Source organism: Pogona vitticeps, chromosome 1, assembly GCF_051106095.1.
Source record: "Pogona vitticeps strain Pit_001003342236 chromosome 1, PviZW2.1, whole genome shotgun sequence".
Taxonomy (NCBI): domain Eukaryota; kingdom Metazoa; phylum Chordata; class Lepidosauria; order Squamata; family Agamidae; genus Pogona; species Pogona vitticeps.
In genome coordinates this window covers 295,201,329-295,218,969 of record NC_135783.1, presented here as the reverse complement: position 1 = coordinate 295,218,969, position 17,641 = coordinate 295,201,329, and the positions used below count along the sequence as shown (strand labels likewise).

The 17,641-nt window shown below is 38.5% G+C and overlaps 1 protein-coding gene across 8 annotated transcripts in view; it reads right to left on the bottom strand.

Moving 5' to 3' along the window:
* The window catches only part of RAD51B (RAD51 paralog B), a 473,685-nt gene that overhangs the window by 446,878 nt on the left and 9,166 nt on the right, over positions 1-17,641 (bottom strand). For all 8 annotated transcript variants that reach the window (XR_012082526.2, XR_012082525.2, XR_012082524.2 and 5 more), the window contains exons 5-7: positions 16,567-16,703; positions 15,602-15,721; positions 15,078-15,261 (exon numbers count right to left, since the gene is read on the bottom strand). Coding sequence is in view for 4 of the 8 variants with exons in the window: in XM_072986151.2 (XP_072842252.2) it covers positions 15,078-15,261; positions 15,602-15,721; positions 16,567-16,703 (441 nt within the window). In the remaining 4 variants the exon portion in view is untranslated. The remainder of the gene's footprint in view (positions 1-15,077; positions 15,262-15,601; positions 15,722-16,566; positions 16,704-17,641) is intronic.

The window sequence follows — 17,641 nt, the reverse complement described above, 5'->3', positions numbered from 1 at the left end:
GAGCAATTTCCAATGCAATTTAGCCCAGTTATGCAAATCTTGATATAGCATTACTGTCTAGAAGAAACATTCACTTCAAAGCCTATAAATATAGTATGTCTACATTTAGCAGGGATGGTCAACAATGTGAAGTAATGCAAAACTGATGTCCTACTCAAACTCAGCCGTGAACTACCCTTGATTATCAGCCAGATATGATGTTTTTTAAAAAAAATCAGAGTCATTAGCTACTCCACGAAGAGCAATTATCACTATACTACTGTCCAATACATAAAAGGACCAGGATACAAAGGAAGAGGGAATCAAGTGTTTTTAAATCCTTTTTCTGCTGCATCTCTTGCAATTTCACCAAAACAACCCACAAAAAAACAAAACACACTCTTGAAGGTTGAGGAAACAGACACTGGACTGTTTTAGTCATGGAACAGATATATTTGTATCTTTCTTGTAACCATATTATTTATAATATTTTATTTTAAAGCATTTTTTCCTCAAAAATAACAATAATCTTACAACTGCAGAGCTGGAAGACACTCAACTGAGTCCAGGCCCTGTCAAGGAGGCACAGCAAGGAATCAAACTCCCAACTTCTTGCATCACAACCAGTTATGCGTAAACCACTGAGTTGTCAATTTTTAATTTGATTAGGAATGACACAGCAGTCAAATATCCCTTTAAAATGAAAACTTGCTTAAATGAAATGATAAAATATGGATATTGCAGTATTGCCCCAGTTAACAAAGCAGCCTGTATCTGCTTGTGCTGCATACAGACACATAAAATAGGTGTACTATTGCCAAAGAAACATCCAAAGACAGACAGAAGGAGAAAAACATTGCTAAGTCCTGTTAGCGTTCTGATGTTCAGAAGAGCAAAAAGAGTATAACTAAAAAGAAAAAAAATGATGAATGTGATCCTTATACCTTAATCAAGTGACTAAAAAAAATCACAAAAATTATGTAGTTTCCAACCCTGTACATATCTCCATCAGGGTAGGCAACAAAGAGCTGTGAATGCTGCAGAAAAAAATACAAAAGTTCAAACAATCATGGCCAGATGTTCATGCCAGATTCCTTACTTAAAAATAGGTTTCAAAAAGGAGCCTGAGGTCAGAGGTGTGGGTCTCAGATTCCACCTCAGGGGGTCCTGATTGCAAGGTCTCTCCCAACCTTGCTAGACAAAGGGTGGCAAGCCATTTGGTCTAAGGTATAAGTGTATCTCATAATTAATATTACAGAAAAACATGCTCGAGGAGTCAAATAATAAATAAGTAACAGAAACCAGAAGAAAAAACAGCAATCCCCACCAGTAATCACAGAAGAGAATGCAGCAATAAACATAGCCACATAAAACTTTTAAAATGAAAAGCACTGATGCATATATAAATAGGGGTAGGAATACTGTACCACTTTTTAGAAGAATCATTCTTTTGTACACAAAACCACACACAAATACAAAGACACACACTCAGTTAATAAGAATATGTTGACAAAGAGTAGATCCTGATGTAAGCAGATCTCCACCACAACTGATTATTTATCAAGTCATTCAACTCTGTGTTGCAGTTCTAATAAAGTGTTACCACTGTTAAGCAAAGAAGGACAAGGAAATGAAGCAAGTAATAACATCAGAGCTACTGATTGGGGGAACAGATTACAAAAACAAAGCAGACATTTGGCAGCATTCGAAAGGGAAATACACAGATAAATTGTGCCAACATATTTATGGTTGCAACTGATCATGTCTTACATTTTTACAAACCAGTGAAGTATAAAACCAAAGACTCTGAAAATAGAGGATTGTTTTGGAAAATATCTAGACTGTGCTTATCTTATTGAAGACAAAAGCCTTCAGACTCCTCAACTGATGAAATATAGCCTATTCAAAAAGAGTGTATTTCAGAACCTAACCTGTTTTATATGTCATCTCTATCTGCATAACAGGGAGCAAAGCGCCATCTACCGTGTCTGCATTTCAGTTTAGAATCTATGCCATGTTCCTTTTTGGCCTCAGGTGACAGCTGAAGTTACTAAGCTGAGTGTCTTGTGTTCTGTCTGATAGCCTGAATATGCCTGTTCTATTTATTCAGTTACTATGAAGGCTGAAATCTTGGCAATGAGTATCATGTCCAATGGGGCTAGTGAAGTGGCACTATATTAAAATTATTTTATATTTGATAATGGCCTAAGAACCCTTGGCTTAAACTGAGTCCACTGAGATGGGTTTTAAACATATGCATATATTTCATCTCAACTGTCTCTCTCTCTGGATTCTTGACCTGTAATTTTTCTTCCCCCAAATGGCATGGATACTCCTTACCATACTGTTCCCTTTTGTTATCTATAGCCTGGGATTATTAAACCACCAATCATTATCATTGTTTATAGATCAATGCTTCTTGGGAGAGAAACTGAATATCAACAGGGATCTTAATGGTAGCTGCCCGGTGCGAAATGCCACACTATCAACTACTTGTGCCCAGAAAATAGTCTCAGGTGTGGGGGGGGGCATGTATAACTGTATAAATGTGTGTCGTGCAGTCCCATTCTTATGTCTGAGGAAGTGGACCTCTCCATGAAAATCACATTAAAATATAGCAATTAGTCTAAGGTGCCACAACATTTTTTATATTTTTTATTTTTCTTTTGTTTCTGTGGGATACGCTAGCACTGCCTAATATGGCTATCACTTTTTACACTACATCTAGTGCTATAAAGTTCTCCAGAATTGTACAACATCCCTGTAAGCTGAGTGTATGTTCAAAGTACAAAAATGCTGATTTAACTAGAAATGTGTTTGAAAATAGGGACAATATTATGGATGCCACAGCCCAGAAAAGATATAAAGTAACTGGAAAAATAAGGTCTTGCAGCTCAGATTTTTAAATGACAGGGGGAAATTTTCAGGAGTGTAGCTCCATAATGTTCCTATTAAAATGTAAATAATAAACATGAATATCCCAGGTGAAAAGTCTCAGCACATGGCTGTAGCTATTCTTCATATAGGTAACCCCCATATTGTTGTTATACTCATAATGTCTCCTTGAGATGAGGAGAGCATTCCGTCCAGAGCGGGCAGTCTTTTTCTTAAACAAAATATGGCCAAAGCCAGGTAGACTCTTTAGCTTTTTCACATTCTTTGGTACTTTCCTGCCTTTTGGCAAAGTAGAGTTATTAAGAAGGATTAGCCACCTGTGCGAGGCTACAAGCGGGTTGGATCAGGTTGAAAAAGAGACAGAGAACACAACAGCTTAAGCAGTCTGACAAGGAGGCAAAGAACACCACAAAGTTCTGAATTGCACTCAGATATGAATTGGCAAACATGGTTCAAGTCTCACAAAGCTCCACATGACCTGTCCAAACTAACACGCAGACGTGCAACTCTCCCTCCTTCTAAACAGCTTTCCTCCTCCTCCATGCAGCCCCTTTGGCTCTGGTTGCGATCCTTCATGGATGCAAGGGAAACAGTCACGCACGTGAGAGATGGACTCCCGCCCAGCAGGGCTGAAAATTAGAGGGTACATTGCTAACAATCATTCTGTTTAAGCTATATTTGTTGTCAAACAACTTTCCAAGGCAACTGCTCTATACAGTGCATTGCAATAATGCAAGATGGCTTACTATGATCAGGGATGATGTCTTCATCTAAGTGGAGTTATAGCTTGTTACCCAAATTAGCTGCTAAAACAAGCTTTGATCCACAATTGCTTCTTGACCTTCCAAAGGCAAGGACAAGTTTAATAACATCCCAATACTGCAGATTTGATCTTTCTGGGAGAAAGATCTGATCTGAAAGAAATCAAAGTACTTGATTGTCTTGATGCATAACCTGCATTGTGCCCAAGAAGCTACAGAATAGGACAGAATATGGAGAGACAGAATGGTTCCCTATAGGGAAAGGTGTCAAAGAACGGTTCGTTTTGTTGGAATTTTATTTGCAACTGCATGCTGTCTATGGCTTGTGTGACTGGGAGGGCCTTTTCCGAGCTGAGGTGAATGTCTCTCTAGTCAGCACTAGCCAATCGTTCCTTCCAGCATTTGAATTCAAAGAGAAACCCACTTCTCTGCTGAGTGTTTTGTTGTGGATGTATTGTTTTGATAAGGAGGGGAGATTATCAAAACACATTAATCAACCATCTCCTGATTAGGACAATAGCCTACCTCACAAACTAGCCTTCTCACAGCCATAAATACTCCACCCACTCTCAAGCCTACCCAGAGCACAGTTTGCTGTCCTCTGAAGATGCTGGCCACAGAGACTGGCGAAACGTTAGGAAGAACCACTTTCAGAACACGGCCAAGAAGCCCGAAAAACCCACAACAACCATTTTGGAGATCACTCATTCATAGAGTCGCCATGGGTCAGAAGGACTTAACAGCACATAAAAGCAATACTAGAAGAGAGCAAGAATTACCTCAAGTGCCCTAAAACAAGCTGCACATGAAATTCTACTTCAAAATACTGAAGTACTGGGAAACACCAGCAATCGTTATGTTAGACTGCACAGGGAAGCTATTGAAATCCATAAACATCAACAGAACTTCAACAAAAAGGAAGAAGTCCTAAAACTAAACACGGCCTGGCTCCCAACACTGAAAATTACAGCCTGCAAAAGGTCAACAAACTCTACCCAGCCACAAGGACCAGGGATCATTGCACAAAAAAGACCAGCTAATGACACCCATCAATCACAGTGACAGATAATCTCTCCTTATCACAACAAAACACACTGATCATCCTATCTCCTGAAAAAAGACAAAAGCTGTTCCCACAGCTATAAATACTCAACTATCCAACAACAACAGAGCATGGACAGAGTTCCCACTCCAGTCCGGCCACAGAGACTGGTTAAACGTCAGGAAGAACAACCTTCAGAACACAGCCAAAGAACCCGAAAAACCCACAACAACCATAGGGCAGACTCTGTTTCAACATTTTTGCCTCCAGATATACTTCAGGCTTGACTTGATCTAGGACCCCATTGTTAGTCTTTCTGGCAGTCCAGGGTATCTGCAAAGCTCTCCGCCAGCAGCACATTTCAAATGAATCTATTTTTTCCCCTCAGATTTCTCAACTGTCCAGCTTTCACACCTGTGACGACTACCTCACGTCACTCCTGTCACTCATAGTCAGGATCTCATTTGCATGAGTCTATGACAGGATTGGAGGAGCGAAGTCAGTGGATAAAAAGGTTTGGCAGGATAAGATAAGAAAGAGATAGAATTTGCAGATAGAGAGTCAGATAGTTAAGAGAGATAGTGAGAAAAGAGAGAAGGAACAGATATCAATAGAGATAAGCTGGTCAAGATAAATAGATAGAGCAGGTAGTGATAGGTTATGTGGCAAGAGATATGTTACTTTAATGATTTGATTGTATACAATGAATATCTGAAGAACATCTGTGATTATGATTAATTTGATAAACTTCAATAAATAGGTTCTGTTGGCAGTTAACAGACAAGTGTTTGACTAAAGTCTTTTATATTGTGGATAAAGGAAATCCACTGGTGGCAGTGAGGGAAAGAGACGACTGAACCCTTTGAGAGGACACAACACACAGGTGCATTTAAGGAGTGAACATCACAATCAGTGTCAGCTGGTGGGATGACATAACGTGAGCTCTTTGTTTGGTGAAACAAGCAGAGGCCATGTGGTAAACATCACAACACCCATACATAGTGATACGGTTTGTTCTATACTACAGGAATCCCAGGTATATCCTTTTTACATAGATAACTCTTTGCAACATCTACAGATGGGCAGTTCCTTTCATAGACTCAGAAAATATGTGAGCTGTCAAGTTCTGCAAAAGTCTTCTTATACTTAAGAGGTGCAAAGCATGTTTACTAAATTCTTCATATTCATTGATTCAGGATGACTTGACAAGACACCTCAATGAGGAATTTTCAAGCCCCTCCAAAATTCCTACCACCATGCAAAAACAAGACACACAACGCTAATTTTTCTGGTCAATGTTTCCTGCCAAAAAAAGTCTGCCTTTTCATAACTGTGAAGCAAACATGACGTCAGTACACAAAGAGCAGCTGATTCTGAAAAAAAGCAGCATATAACTGCTCTGATAGTTCTAGTGCCTAAAAGTTCATGGGGAAAAATCCCAGTAAGTAGCCAATGACATTTTGCACCATATGTTACTTGTATCAAAACATTCTGTATTAAGCATTACTTACATAGTTTTGTTTGCTTTGCATAAATTAGCTGCTCTTATTCTCCTTCTTCTCTCTTGCTGAGAGCACCACAATGTATCTTCCCCTCTTATGAGATGAGAAGAATAATTTTGTAGTCCTTCATGCTTGCAAGTGAGGATAAGATGCATGAAAACTTATATCACTAATCAAACCATTTACAAAAAAAATCCAGGAGAAGAAAAAGACATGGAAATCAAAATATCTGACCAGGTACATTATTTCTAGCCATGGACAACTACAGTCAAATTTAATAACGTTGCACTAAATTACCATTCTGTCTTTGCAGAAAATGGGAACTGCTTTATTTTCTCTTTCCCAGTGTGCTTTGTTAGAGGTCATGGGATACCTATATGACTCTGATTCATCCCGTCCCACTTTCTAGTTTGGGATGATTCCAAGATTATTCACTTCCTTGTTTGGCAAAACCTGAGCTCCATTTCTAGACCTTTTACACTGTCCCCCTAGAAGCATGTCAACATAAGAAGCAATGGCTCTTGTGGAATATCTCCTAGATTGATCTATTAATAAAAAGTAATAATCATGTGCTGTCTAGTGAATTCTGACATACAACAATCCTTATCAGGGTTTTCCAGGTAAAGAATATTAATGATCAGTTGCAATTATAGGAACTTGGACCATAGTTTCAAATGGCAGATAAGACAGTAATGGCAAGAATTCATCTGTACAGTGTCAGCACTCTTGTCCCAAGGTATCCAACAAGATTTGTCCCACTTTGGGAACATGACACTGGAGATACATGGGCTTTTAACCTAGTTCTGGAGAAATGTTTCCTTCTTTTTTTAAAAAAAAATCTGATTGAATAAACAAAACAAAATGCAGATTAACAGAAAAAAAGAAACAACATATATAAAGAAACGAAACTAGTCCACATAACATTGCACTTCTAATTTCACTTGTAACCCAATGTGTTCTCCTCCCACCAGAACCATTTACAAAGCCTCATTCTCCTTCCAAAAATACATTGAACTCTTGTGGAGGTTTCTGTCTTTCTTTTATTATTATTATTTGTTAATACAGAAGGATCTCATTTAATCAGCAAGTGCTACTCGTGACCCTTTTCTTAAAAATGTGCATTCAAACTCATAGGTATGGAAGATTTCCAGTAATTCTAAATCACAGATACACACAAAGCTTTTTGTAAACTTCTATCCTGGCCAGAGGCAAGGGAACACTGGACCATTCTCCATGATCCATGCGGTCTTATCACCAGTCTCTTTACAATAAATTCACATACATAATGTTCAGGATCCTACTGGGTTTCCACAGTGCAAACTGGAAACTGTATAACCAATGTGCATGATTATGCCAGCTGTCTGTTGCATGCTTGAACACATCCATTGCACACTCAAGCGTGCAGTTCGTCACATTTCTACATGCACAACATATGGTGAGAAAACTGTGAAAACAGTTTGCATTCTCTCTGAATACATGCAGCTTTTCACAAGAGGATTTTGGTGAATGTAAGAAAAGTAATATAAATCTATGCTTGCAGTATTTGTATTTTGAAGACAAAATCCAACTGGAAAAAATATATACATAAGGCAATTGCAGAGTAGGTTTTCACCTCCTGTCTGCTCCCCCTTCATGCATGTCGACACAAGCAGTCACCCCAAATTCCATAATCACTGCTATATCAGGCAAGCAACAGTGAAATTTCCACAGATCATGTAAGTAAGTACGACTCATCAGAAATGCAAAAAAAGCAAAGCAGAAAGCGAACAAACCCCACACAACCCATCGGAAATGGGGGGAACCCCAAAAGCAAACAAACACCTCAAGACCCATCGGAAATGGGGGGGAACCCAAAAAGCAAACAAATTCTCCAAGACCCATCAGAAATGGGGGGGCGGGAACCAAAAAACCAACAAACCCTGCAAGACCCATCACAGCATAGAAACATAATCCCACTACCCAGCCCAAAACCATGCTGCAAAACCCACCCAGAACAAGTTTTAAACAGCAGAAGGCAGCACCTTACCTTACCAGGCAGTCCGAAGCCTCCTCCGATCGCACTCACTCTAACTGTTGGGGCGAAAGAGCTACAAAGAAGCAGCCTCTTCACCTACCAATGGTTAGCAATTTGAATTCCCCGCCTTTTCCCCTCTGTCTTTTTTTGGTTGTAACTCCGGCTGCAAGTCGAAGCAAAATTTTTCGGCCGGAGCTGGTAATAACTCAAAATGGTCGTAAGTTGGGATGTTCATAAATCGAAGCATCACTGTTAAAAGAATTCTGGCCAATATAAAACAGCTGTAAAATAGGACTTTGTTATCAAAAGGTTTTTAAATTAATGATTTTTAAAGCTCAAATTGATTTAAATAGTGATTTAAATTGTCAAAAATTAGATTTTTAAATTTTAAATCATGAATTAAGGCAATTTTATTTAAATCCAGTCCAACTTGTTTGTTATGTGTGGATTTAAAGACAAAAAAGAAAAAAGAAAAAGCAGAATCTACAAATTCCAGCTGGAAAGGAAGAAACTCCCTATAGATCTACATAGTCAATGATCCCTCTATAATAAGCAATTTAATCCTGTGTTTTACAAGAGCTCCATGTTATTACAATCAGTTACAGACTATAACTGATTTATTAAGAGGGATATAATTTAATCCTAAATTTTCCAAATGTCCTTCCAACAATTTAAATTATGACCTTAAAACCAAACTATTGACATTTATTGGATTCTGCCTGGCATTATTTAATAAAATATGAATATAAGGGGTTCCAAATATTTATTTTAGGTTATTAGTGTAATACAGTGCTGGGCAGATTCAGACGCAATCAAAAGTAATACTGAAATAAAGAACTCTATGTATTTCAAATATCTTTTTAAAAAGAAATTGATTTTTATTTATTCATTTATTTATTTATTCGACTTTTATATTGCCCATCTGGCTGCAAGGCCACTCTGGGAAGTTTACAATATAATAAAACCAAACAATAAAACAATAACATGAACACGTTTTAAAAATCAGACATAACAGTCGTACAAAAATCAAAATCAATTGTTAGAAGGCTCTAATTAAATCACTGCCACAAATCTTACTGGTTTTAGCTTCAAGTATGGGTGGAGTAGCAAAGTGTAGATTACGCATTTGATCTGCTGTGCATATTGCAGACCTGACATTATTGTAAAATGAGAGTTACTGACTAGTTAAAAATATGAAGAGTTTTAGAAAGCAATCACAGCTTTCATGATACAGCCCAAGCGGCCATATTGTTACGATTATTTCTTCTAATACCTATGCTTACATAGGTATTAGAAGAAACACCTGTGTTTACATAAATGTAGACAAAACCACCCCACTCACAATCAAGAGAAGGGCATCAGTAACTCTGGGGTAACTCCAGGATTTGCTTTGATATGAACCATCATAAGAAAACTCTTACATGGAGGTGGTAAAAAAGTAGATCACAACTGAAAAGCATATACAGTGGTGCCTCGCTTAACGATTACCTCGTTAAATGACAAAACCACTTGACGATGAAGTTTTTGCGATTGCTTTTGTGATCACAAAACGATGTTCTAATAGGGAAAAATTGCTTAACGATGATTGGTTCCCTGCTTCAGGAACCAACTTTTCGCTAGATGGCGATTTTAAAACAGCTGATCGGCGGCTCTAAAATGGCCGCCCGCTGTGCAAAATGGCTCCCCGCTGTGATTTCGGATGGATTCCTCGCTTTACAGGCACTGAAAATGGCCACCCCATGGAGGCTCTTCACTAGACGCTGAGGTATTTAGCCCATTGGAATGCATTGAACCGGCTTTCAATGCATTTCAATGGGCTTTTTCGTTTCGCTTGACGAGGATTTCGCTTAACAGAGATTTCAACGGAATGAATTATCCTCGTCAAGCGAGGCACCACTGTAGTATTAACAGAAAGAAGGGGGGAATAACAGTTGAGGAGGACAGATAAGAAGAACGGGAAGACAAAGGAAGAGTGATTCAGAAATAAAGAGGATCATGAGAATTGTCTGGATATGTCATTTCCTGGTTCACACTGAGAAACTAGTTTTAAATAGCTTCATGGACAGATATGAGAGCTGTCCATTGAGAGCAGTGGAGATTCCAATGTAGTTTATATTTTTACAGCATTAAACAATCTATCAGAAAAACGGTAAATGGAGGAGGGAAACAGCTAAGAACTGTGTGTGTGGAATTCTAGCAGAATGTTGAGGGTGCAAGGTTAAAAAGCAAAAGAATTAGTACAAATACAGAACAGTGACTAGAGTGCTAAAACAAAACTTCTCTCTACTACAACATTTTGTTGCAGGGGGCCCATAGCACATCCCTGTAGAAAAGAGTACATACAAATGTAAAAAGATACAGGACTAAATGACAACTGGAAGAAAAAGAAAGTTATCTTATATCGGGTTAATTTATTTGCCCATCTAGTTCAGTATTAGAAGCAGCTCTTCAACAACTCTAGGACATATCTCTCTACTCATTTGCTAACAGATGCATGGTCCTCTTCCTTGCATATATAGGTAAGGGAAAGCTACCCCCCTGATAAACACAATTAATTCCAATTGCACTTCATTTACTAAATCATTGTCTTGCAACAAGTTAATAATTATTCTGGCAAGTCACTTTTGGTTGTGTGTTAAGTATTTACTTTAGTTCCTGTGTTAAGCTAAATGATTGTTTGTATGATGAACAACAAAAGTAAAATGATAAAAAGAAACAAGGATTAAATCTTGGACCTTTTAGTGGCAGTTTAAGCAACGGTGAACTGAATCATGTTGGCAGAAAAAAAAACATTAATTTGCATATCTGCTAACAGAGTCAGAGTAGCCACTGACTAACTAGTAAAACCTTGCAGCCATGTAGATAGCTGAAAACGTTGATCAAGTGTGTGACTCATATAAAATGCAAATTCCACATTAGGGATTATTAGGAAAGCAACTGGAAACAGAACTCCAGATACTGTACTGTACTGTAACACCTTTATACAAATTGATGATGCAACCCCATTTGAAATACTCCATATAGTTTTGATCACTGAACATCAAAAAGAATATTGTAGAGTTTAAAAAACACTAAAAAGGGCAAGCAAAATGATTACATGGCTAGAGCTCCCCTATACGGAAAGCATACAACATTTGGGGCTGTTTAGCTTAGAAGAAAGCCAAGTGTATACAAATGATAAAAATGCACAAAATTACGTATGTCAAGGAGAAAAATGAATAGTGAAGTTTTCCCCTCTGTCTCATAATACCAGTATCCAGGGTCATCTAGAAATCTGAAGGGTGAGAGATAAAAGGGAAGTACTTTTAAATACACAGCTCACAGTTAATACATTACAAGATATAAACCACAGCCAGCCACTCTCTGTCCAGCAGAGGCACAGCTGGCACACTGGCCTCAACTGATCAAAGATATTATATGCCCTTAAGGCCATTTTTCCTCTCATTGAAAACTCAGATATGAAAATGTCAGAATATAACTGTTGCATTGACTGATAGCATTTTCATCTGCCCTTAATTAAATTGCACATTTTCTGCAGCTTTCTTCAGTAAAATCTCCATCTGCTTCATTTTCCTTCTACCAAAATTATTAACCAGAGACTCAACTGGAGCAAATGCACACATAGTAATAAAAGAAAGCCCCACCTGCAACTTATTAGAATTGAAAACAAAGCAGACTTTCTGAAACAATGTCAAAAATGTTATGTTACAGGCTAATTTTAATTCACATGCAAAACTTTCACAAGTTCAACAGTTTCACTGTACTGTAACATATACAGTAATAGCCACTACACTGCTTCCTTCCTTGTTCATTTTTCTCTTCCCAGTAGAAATGTCTAGTTTATGCCAAAGACTTGAACCAAGGACAACAGTTGCTTGATATAAATGAAGAAGATTAGAACTAGCATACAGTATTATTTCCTGATACAGAATACACTCAAAATATGTAACATTCCATTTGATCATGGCTGAGCACTTAGCATAGTAAGTCATGAAGAATAGGCTGAATAAATCAGTGGGAATTTGATGAGTCAACTCCTCTATGAGCTCCTTTGATTCAAACGGGCATAGTACGTTATTATGGGTACTTGATTTCATTGTTTCACCTCCTGGTTTGTTATTCCTAATTTTTTTAAAAATGTATTTTATTGTTCTTATCTTACTCTTTATGAACTGGGCAAGGAAAAGTATGGCATCTACACTTCAAATAATAAATTTAAAAAATTAGTAAATATATCAAATGAATGCCAGAACTTGAGAACACATAAGAACTGAAGATGAACCAACTACCTTTTAAAACTGTTTTGGAAAACTATAACTAGAATATATATAGCTAAGCTTCAATAACTTTTTATAGGAAAAACTAGCAATACAATCTCCACTTTGGAATATGAAAAAATGTGGACTGCACACGAAGCTACCCTATAAAGATTTAGAACTAAGTGGGGATTTAAATCCAGTTCTCCTTCTCAGATATCCTCAGAATGCTGCTCTGCTTTGTTTAGTCCAAGACAAACACTCCAGCCTATATACAGTAAAGGTTCCCCTTGACATTTAGTCCTGTCGTGTCGGACTCTAGGGCGCGGTGCTCATCCCAATTTCCAAGCCGTAGAGTCAGCGTTTTGTCCGACGACAGTTTCTGTGGTCATGTGGCCACCGCGACTAGACACGGAACACCGTTACCTTCCCTCCATGGTGGTACCTATTTATCTACTCACATTTGCATGCTTTCAAACTGATAGGTTGGCAGGAGCTGGGACAAGCGACGGGAGCTCACTCCATCGAGTGGGCTTAATCTTACGACTACTGGTCTTCTGACCTTGCAGCACAGAGGCTTCTGCGGTTTAACCCGCAGCACCACCACGTCCCTAGACTATATACAGTATTGACCTATTTTTGAACATGCCAAATAATATTTAATTGGCCCAACTGCTTTAGCTTCCTTTCCTAATACAGGGAACCATCAAAGTATTTTGCTGGCTGAGGCAAAGAACAAGATGGTGACCTGTCCTATTCATGCACAAAAGCTGACAGATGGGCGTCTGAATCATACTAGCAACACGACAGCATTCTTCACAATACCTGGGAGTGGCAGGCTAGCTTAAGATACCTGCGGGTTCCACCACCTGTGCAATTCTGTCCTCCAAACATCTTGCTAGAGCTTTTACCAAGTGCTGCCTAAGGCAGCTGCCTCTACTTCACCCTGCCTAATGGCAGGGCTGGCCCTGCATAACAGATAGAACTATTGTTTCGAAGAAACAGTGAAACCTTTCCTTTCATCTCTGCTAATGACACATCCCTACTGCATTGGGACTCACTTCTTCAAGAATTTGGAGAAAGACTAGTTTTGTTTCTGTGTTTTAATCTAGCAGAATCTTTAGACTGGAACGTGCACATCCCCAAGCAAGACCCTGAAATATACAATGGTGCCCCACACAGCGAGGTTAATCCGTTCCGGATTAACCTTCGCTGTGGGAAACATCGCACTACGGAACAGAAAAAGTGCCGGAAGCCATTTCGGGGCTTCCGCAGCGTTTTCGCGCGCTCCCCTTGCTTACCAAGGGCGCAAAAACGCTGCATCCCGGCCCCTTTCGGCTGTTCCAGTGGCCATTTTGAAGCCGCGGAACAGCTGATCGGCGGGTCGCAAAGCGAAGGTCGGTAAGCGAGCAGCTTACCGACCTTCGTTCTGCGATTTCCCGCCTATACGGGCACCGTTTTGCAATCGCATTTGCGATCGCTAAAACGGCCTCGTAGAGCGAATTCATCGTTCTACGAGGCGCCCGTTGTGCGAGGCACCACTGTATTTAAAACCAGTCCAAATGTCTGGCAAGAGAACATTAAATATAAATGAAGGAATGCTGTGGTAAGACTGGCTCAGGTAGTGCCCTCATGCAGAGAACAGTCATTTCAAAAGTCTACCAGAAGAGTCACATTTGGAAAACACTAGTGGTCTGTATATTCTGTACTGCCCACCCAAATTTACATAAAATAAGTTTGTGACATCACTTCTTGGCCTCAATCATGTTGTTCTGTCCACTCATTTTATGATACCAGTTTATAGACCGTTGTAACCTCTCTGCTATCAAGCAGATTTTTCTAAGGAGCATTTTACTCTGCATTCTACTGGTGTTTTTAATATTGTTCTTATTATGAGTTTATAATATGATAGTTGTTTAATGCTTTTTTAATATTATGATAATTTATTATTTGGCTTCTAACTATGTTTCTTTTAAATACTCTAAGTTGCTTTGTATCCTTTGGGAGAAAGGTGGCATATAAATATTTTAGATAAATAAATAACACTTAAGTTAAATAGAACAAAATGATCATGACTGTGAAACATTCTTCATAATTTTTTATTATGATGCCCTATAGACTTAGTCCACTTTCATCGAAGGCAAAAGACCTCACCCCTTAGCCCTCTGAAAATTCAACATATGTGCATGCACACAAATACACAGTAATTTCGGTTCCTAGGGAAAACATTAGACACTATCCAGCCAACAAATAGTGTTAAATATGCTACCGCATCCAAACAAGGGAAGGCACAAACAACCCATTAGGTCAGGATTTGTTCTGTTATTCAGAGATTTGTCTAGGTGCTCATCTTGAGCCTGGCCATAAATAAGCCACAGTGGAGTATTCATCTGGATACCTGATAATAACTATTCAAATTATTTCTGCCAGAAAATTTAATTCATGTAGAACATACCACTAATAGAACATTAAAAAGAAAAAGAGGAATGGTGGTTATAAAGGAATAAGAGCAAAGGATACGAAACCACTGGTTAGCTAAGCTTAAATGTTCTTGAATTAGAGGCAGAGTAGTGCTAATTATTTATGCTGCAATCTAAGAACAAGAATAGACACAAGAAAGAAACTTACTGGTATTGAAAACTCTTCAGCCAAGAACTTCAATATTGATGCCTCTTTAGTCAATAAATTACTTCTTTCCTTCAGGTTGCCTTGAAGTTTTACATCAAACTCCTTTCTGACTACAGAAGCTATGGAGTCAATTACTACTAGTTTAACGTTCTTAGAAATAATTTCTTCTTCTAAAGATTCAATCCTGAAAAGAAATAAAGTACTGATTTAGTAATGCCACCGTTATTTCTATTTAGTGCAGATACCATATGCACCAAAAGCCCAAACAGAACTACAGATGCATTCTGAGAGATGTCCTATTTGCCTAGAAATCCTCTTTGCCTTATTTTCTACAGTTCTTGGTCACATGTAAAAATCTACACTTGAACACTAATACTTCTATGGCAAATACATCATTTTCTATATGCAAAAAGCAACAAGAAGGAAGGGAGGGACACTCCTCTCTAAGTGTCATGAGTATATTTGTAGAAGCAATGACTGAATACTCCTATGATATCTTGCTGAGCCCAGAAAATAAGCCATACCTTTTAAGCACACTATCACAGCTGAGTTCCCGATAGAGATGTATTCTATTGGGCATTAACACCAGGTTTTCTTCTGAGGCAAAATAATGAGGGAAACGGTGCTGTGCTATCTCAATAAGCCTGTTGAAAGACCAGAAGACGTCATTGAGAATGAGTAGGAATCTGATTCCAAGGGAAAAAAATAACATAAAAGGTCAATTAAACTGCTATAGAATACATATGGCTTCACTTTTTCCTGTTACTTCCTGCACAAGCCTATTGACTGAATATCACAACTACAGTCGCACTTCCCAGAAGGATTATCAGCCCAGAGCCCCTGGCAGTGAGCACCCACCCCTCACAAGATAGTATCTGTGGTTATCTAAATCCTGGTGGGGTCCCAGAGGTGAAATGCCCTAGCTAGATCTTTCTCGTCTGCTCAAAAGCAAAGAGAATGCAATACTCAATTCTGAAGTCTCAAGGAGAAATTAGAGCTCTGTGCAATAGCAGATTGTATGAGGAAAACCACCCACTGAAGGTGCCAGGAACTAATGTGCATCTAAGGAACTATACTGATGATTGAGATCATTGACCCCAGAAGCCAGAATTTCTTTTCAGTTGTCAAGTGCCTGTTGGATCATTTAGCTGCAAAATTAATCGGTTACATGTCCATAGCAGTTGTCTCAGATGAGAGTTAGGTGTCTGAAGGGGAATTTTGCTAGGTTCATGCTTTTAGTCAACTCTTCCATAGCATCATGCTATAGCCCCTAACCGCAGCAGCAGTAAAAGCTGTTGCTCTCCTTATGGAAAACTCACTAACTAGATTATGGTTATATTTGGAATTTGTGAAGACTTAATACAGGGAGGGGGGAAAGAGCTGAGTTTTGGTAGACACTGTAGCAGAGGTTCATGGTTTTAGTCAACTCTTCCTATAGCGTCATGCTAACCTTTAGATATAGACATATGACATATGAAGTTAATCTTACCTTTCAGCACTGAATGCAGATTCTGTATCAATGTATACAACAGCTCCATCTAATCCTCCCATGCTAGTGGGCAATGTGGCCAGCAAACTCATCATGATACAAAACTGAGTTTTCCCACAACCCGGTGGGCCAGTAATCTAAAGAGAGAAGCACACTCATGAAGAGGTGTAATGTACTTTCTGCTCATAAAACAAAGTATTTGTTGCCTTTAACTTGGATCGCCAGACAATCATTCATTTGTGACATGATGGAACTTAAAATAATGCACAGTAAATTTCAAACTGATTTGAATAATGATTCTTTCCTTTGCAAGGCAAATTTTCAGAAAACAATGGCAATGGGTCACAATGGGGTGGGAGAACCTACAGTGCATCAAATGTTGCTGGCTCCAATACCCATCAGGGATTACAGGAGCTTCAGTCCTGCAACAGCTGGAAAATCACAGATTATCACTGTCGAGATTACAAAACGTACTGAGGCTATCTGTATCGTGAAAATAAAAAATTGTCTCTGTGTTATCTAATTTTACCTTGAGATACCAGTTAATTAGAGAAGCAGCTGCAGATTTTGAATTATATACTAGAAAAAATTCAAGTATTTCATGGATCTGAGGATTGTTAGGAACAATTGTTAGGAACAATCCTAGCAAAAAATAAGCGGTATTTCAGTCTTGTTGATTTCAATCAGCAAGCAGAGCAGTCTCCTCTGATCAACAGGACTTTTAATATATCTACCTTTGGCTGACCAAACTGATTTTGAAATTGCTGATGGACAGAATCCAACAATCAGGGCAATGCTAACTCTTCAAAACAATCTAATTCCAAAACCTGTCAAGAATTCATCTTATTCCACTTTAAGTGAAATCTGGCATCCGCCCTTCTAACAGACACGTCCCTATGATAGCAGTATTCATATTTTCCTGTTTGGAAACCTACACTTTTCTTTTTTCAGTTTGTTCAAGATATGTGATGATTGACCACAAAAAGTTACTTAGAATTTAGCTTCCCATTGAAATCTCAGTAGTGGTTTGGAAAAAAAGAATCAATGCCAGGACACTTTCCTGGCTCTTAGAGAA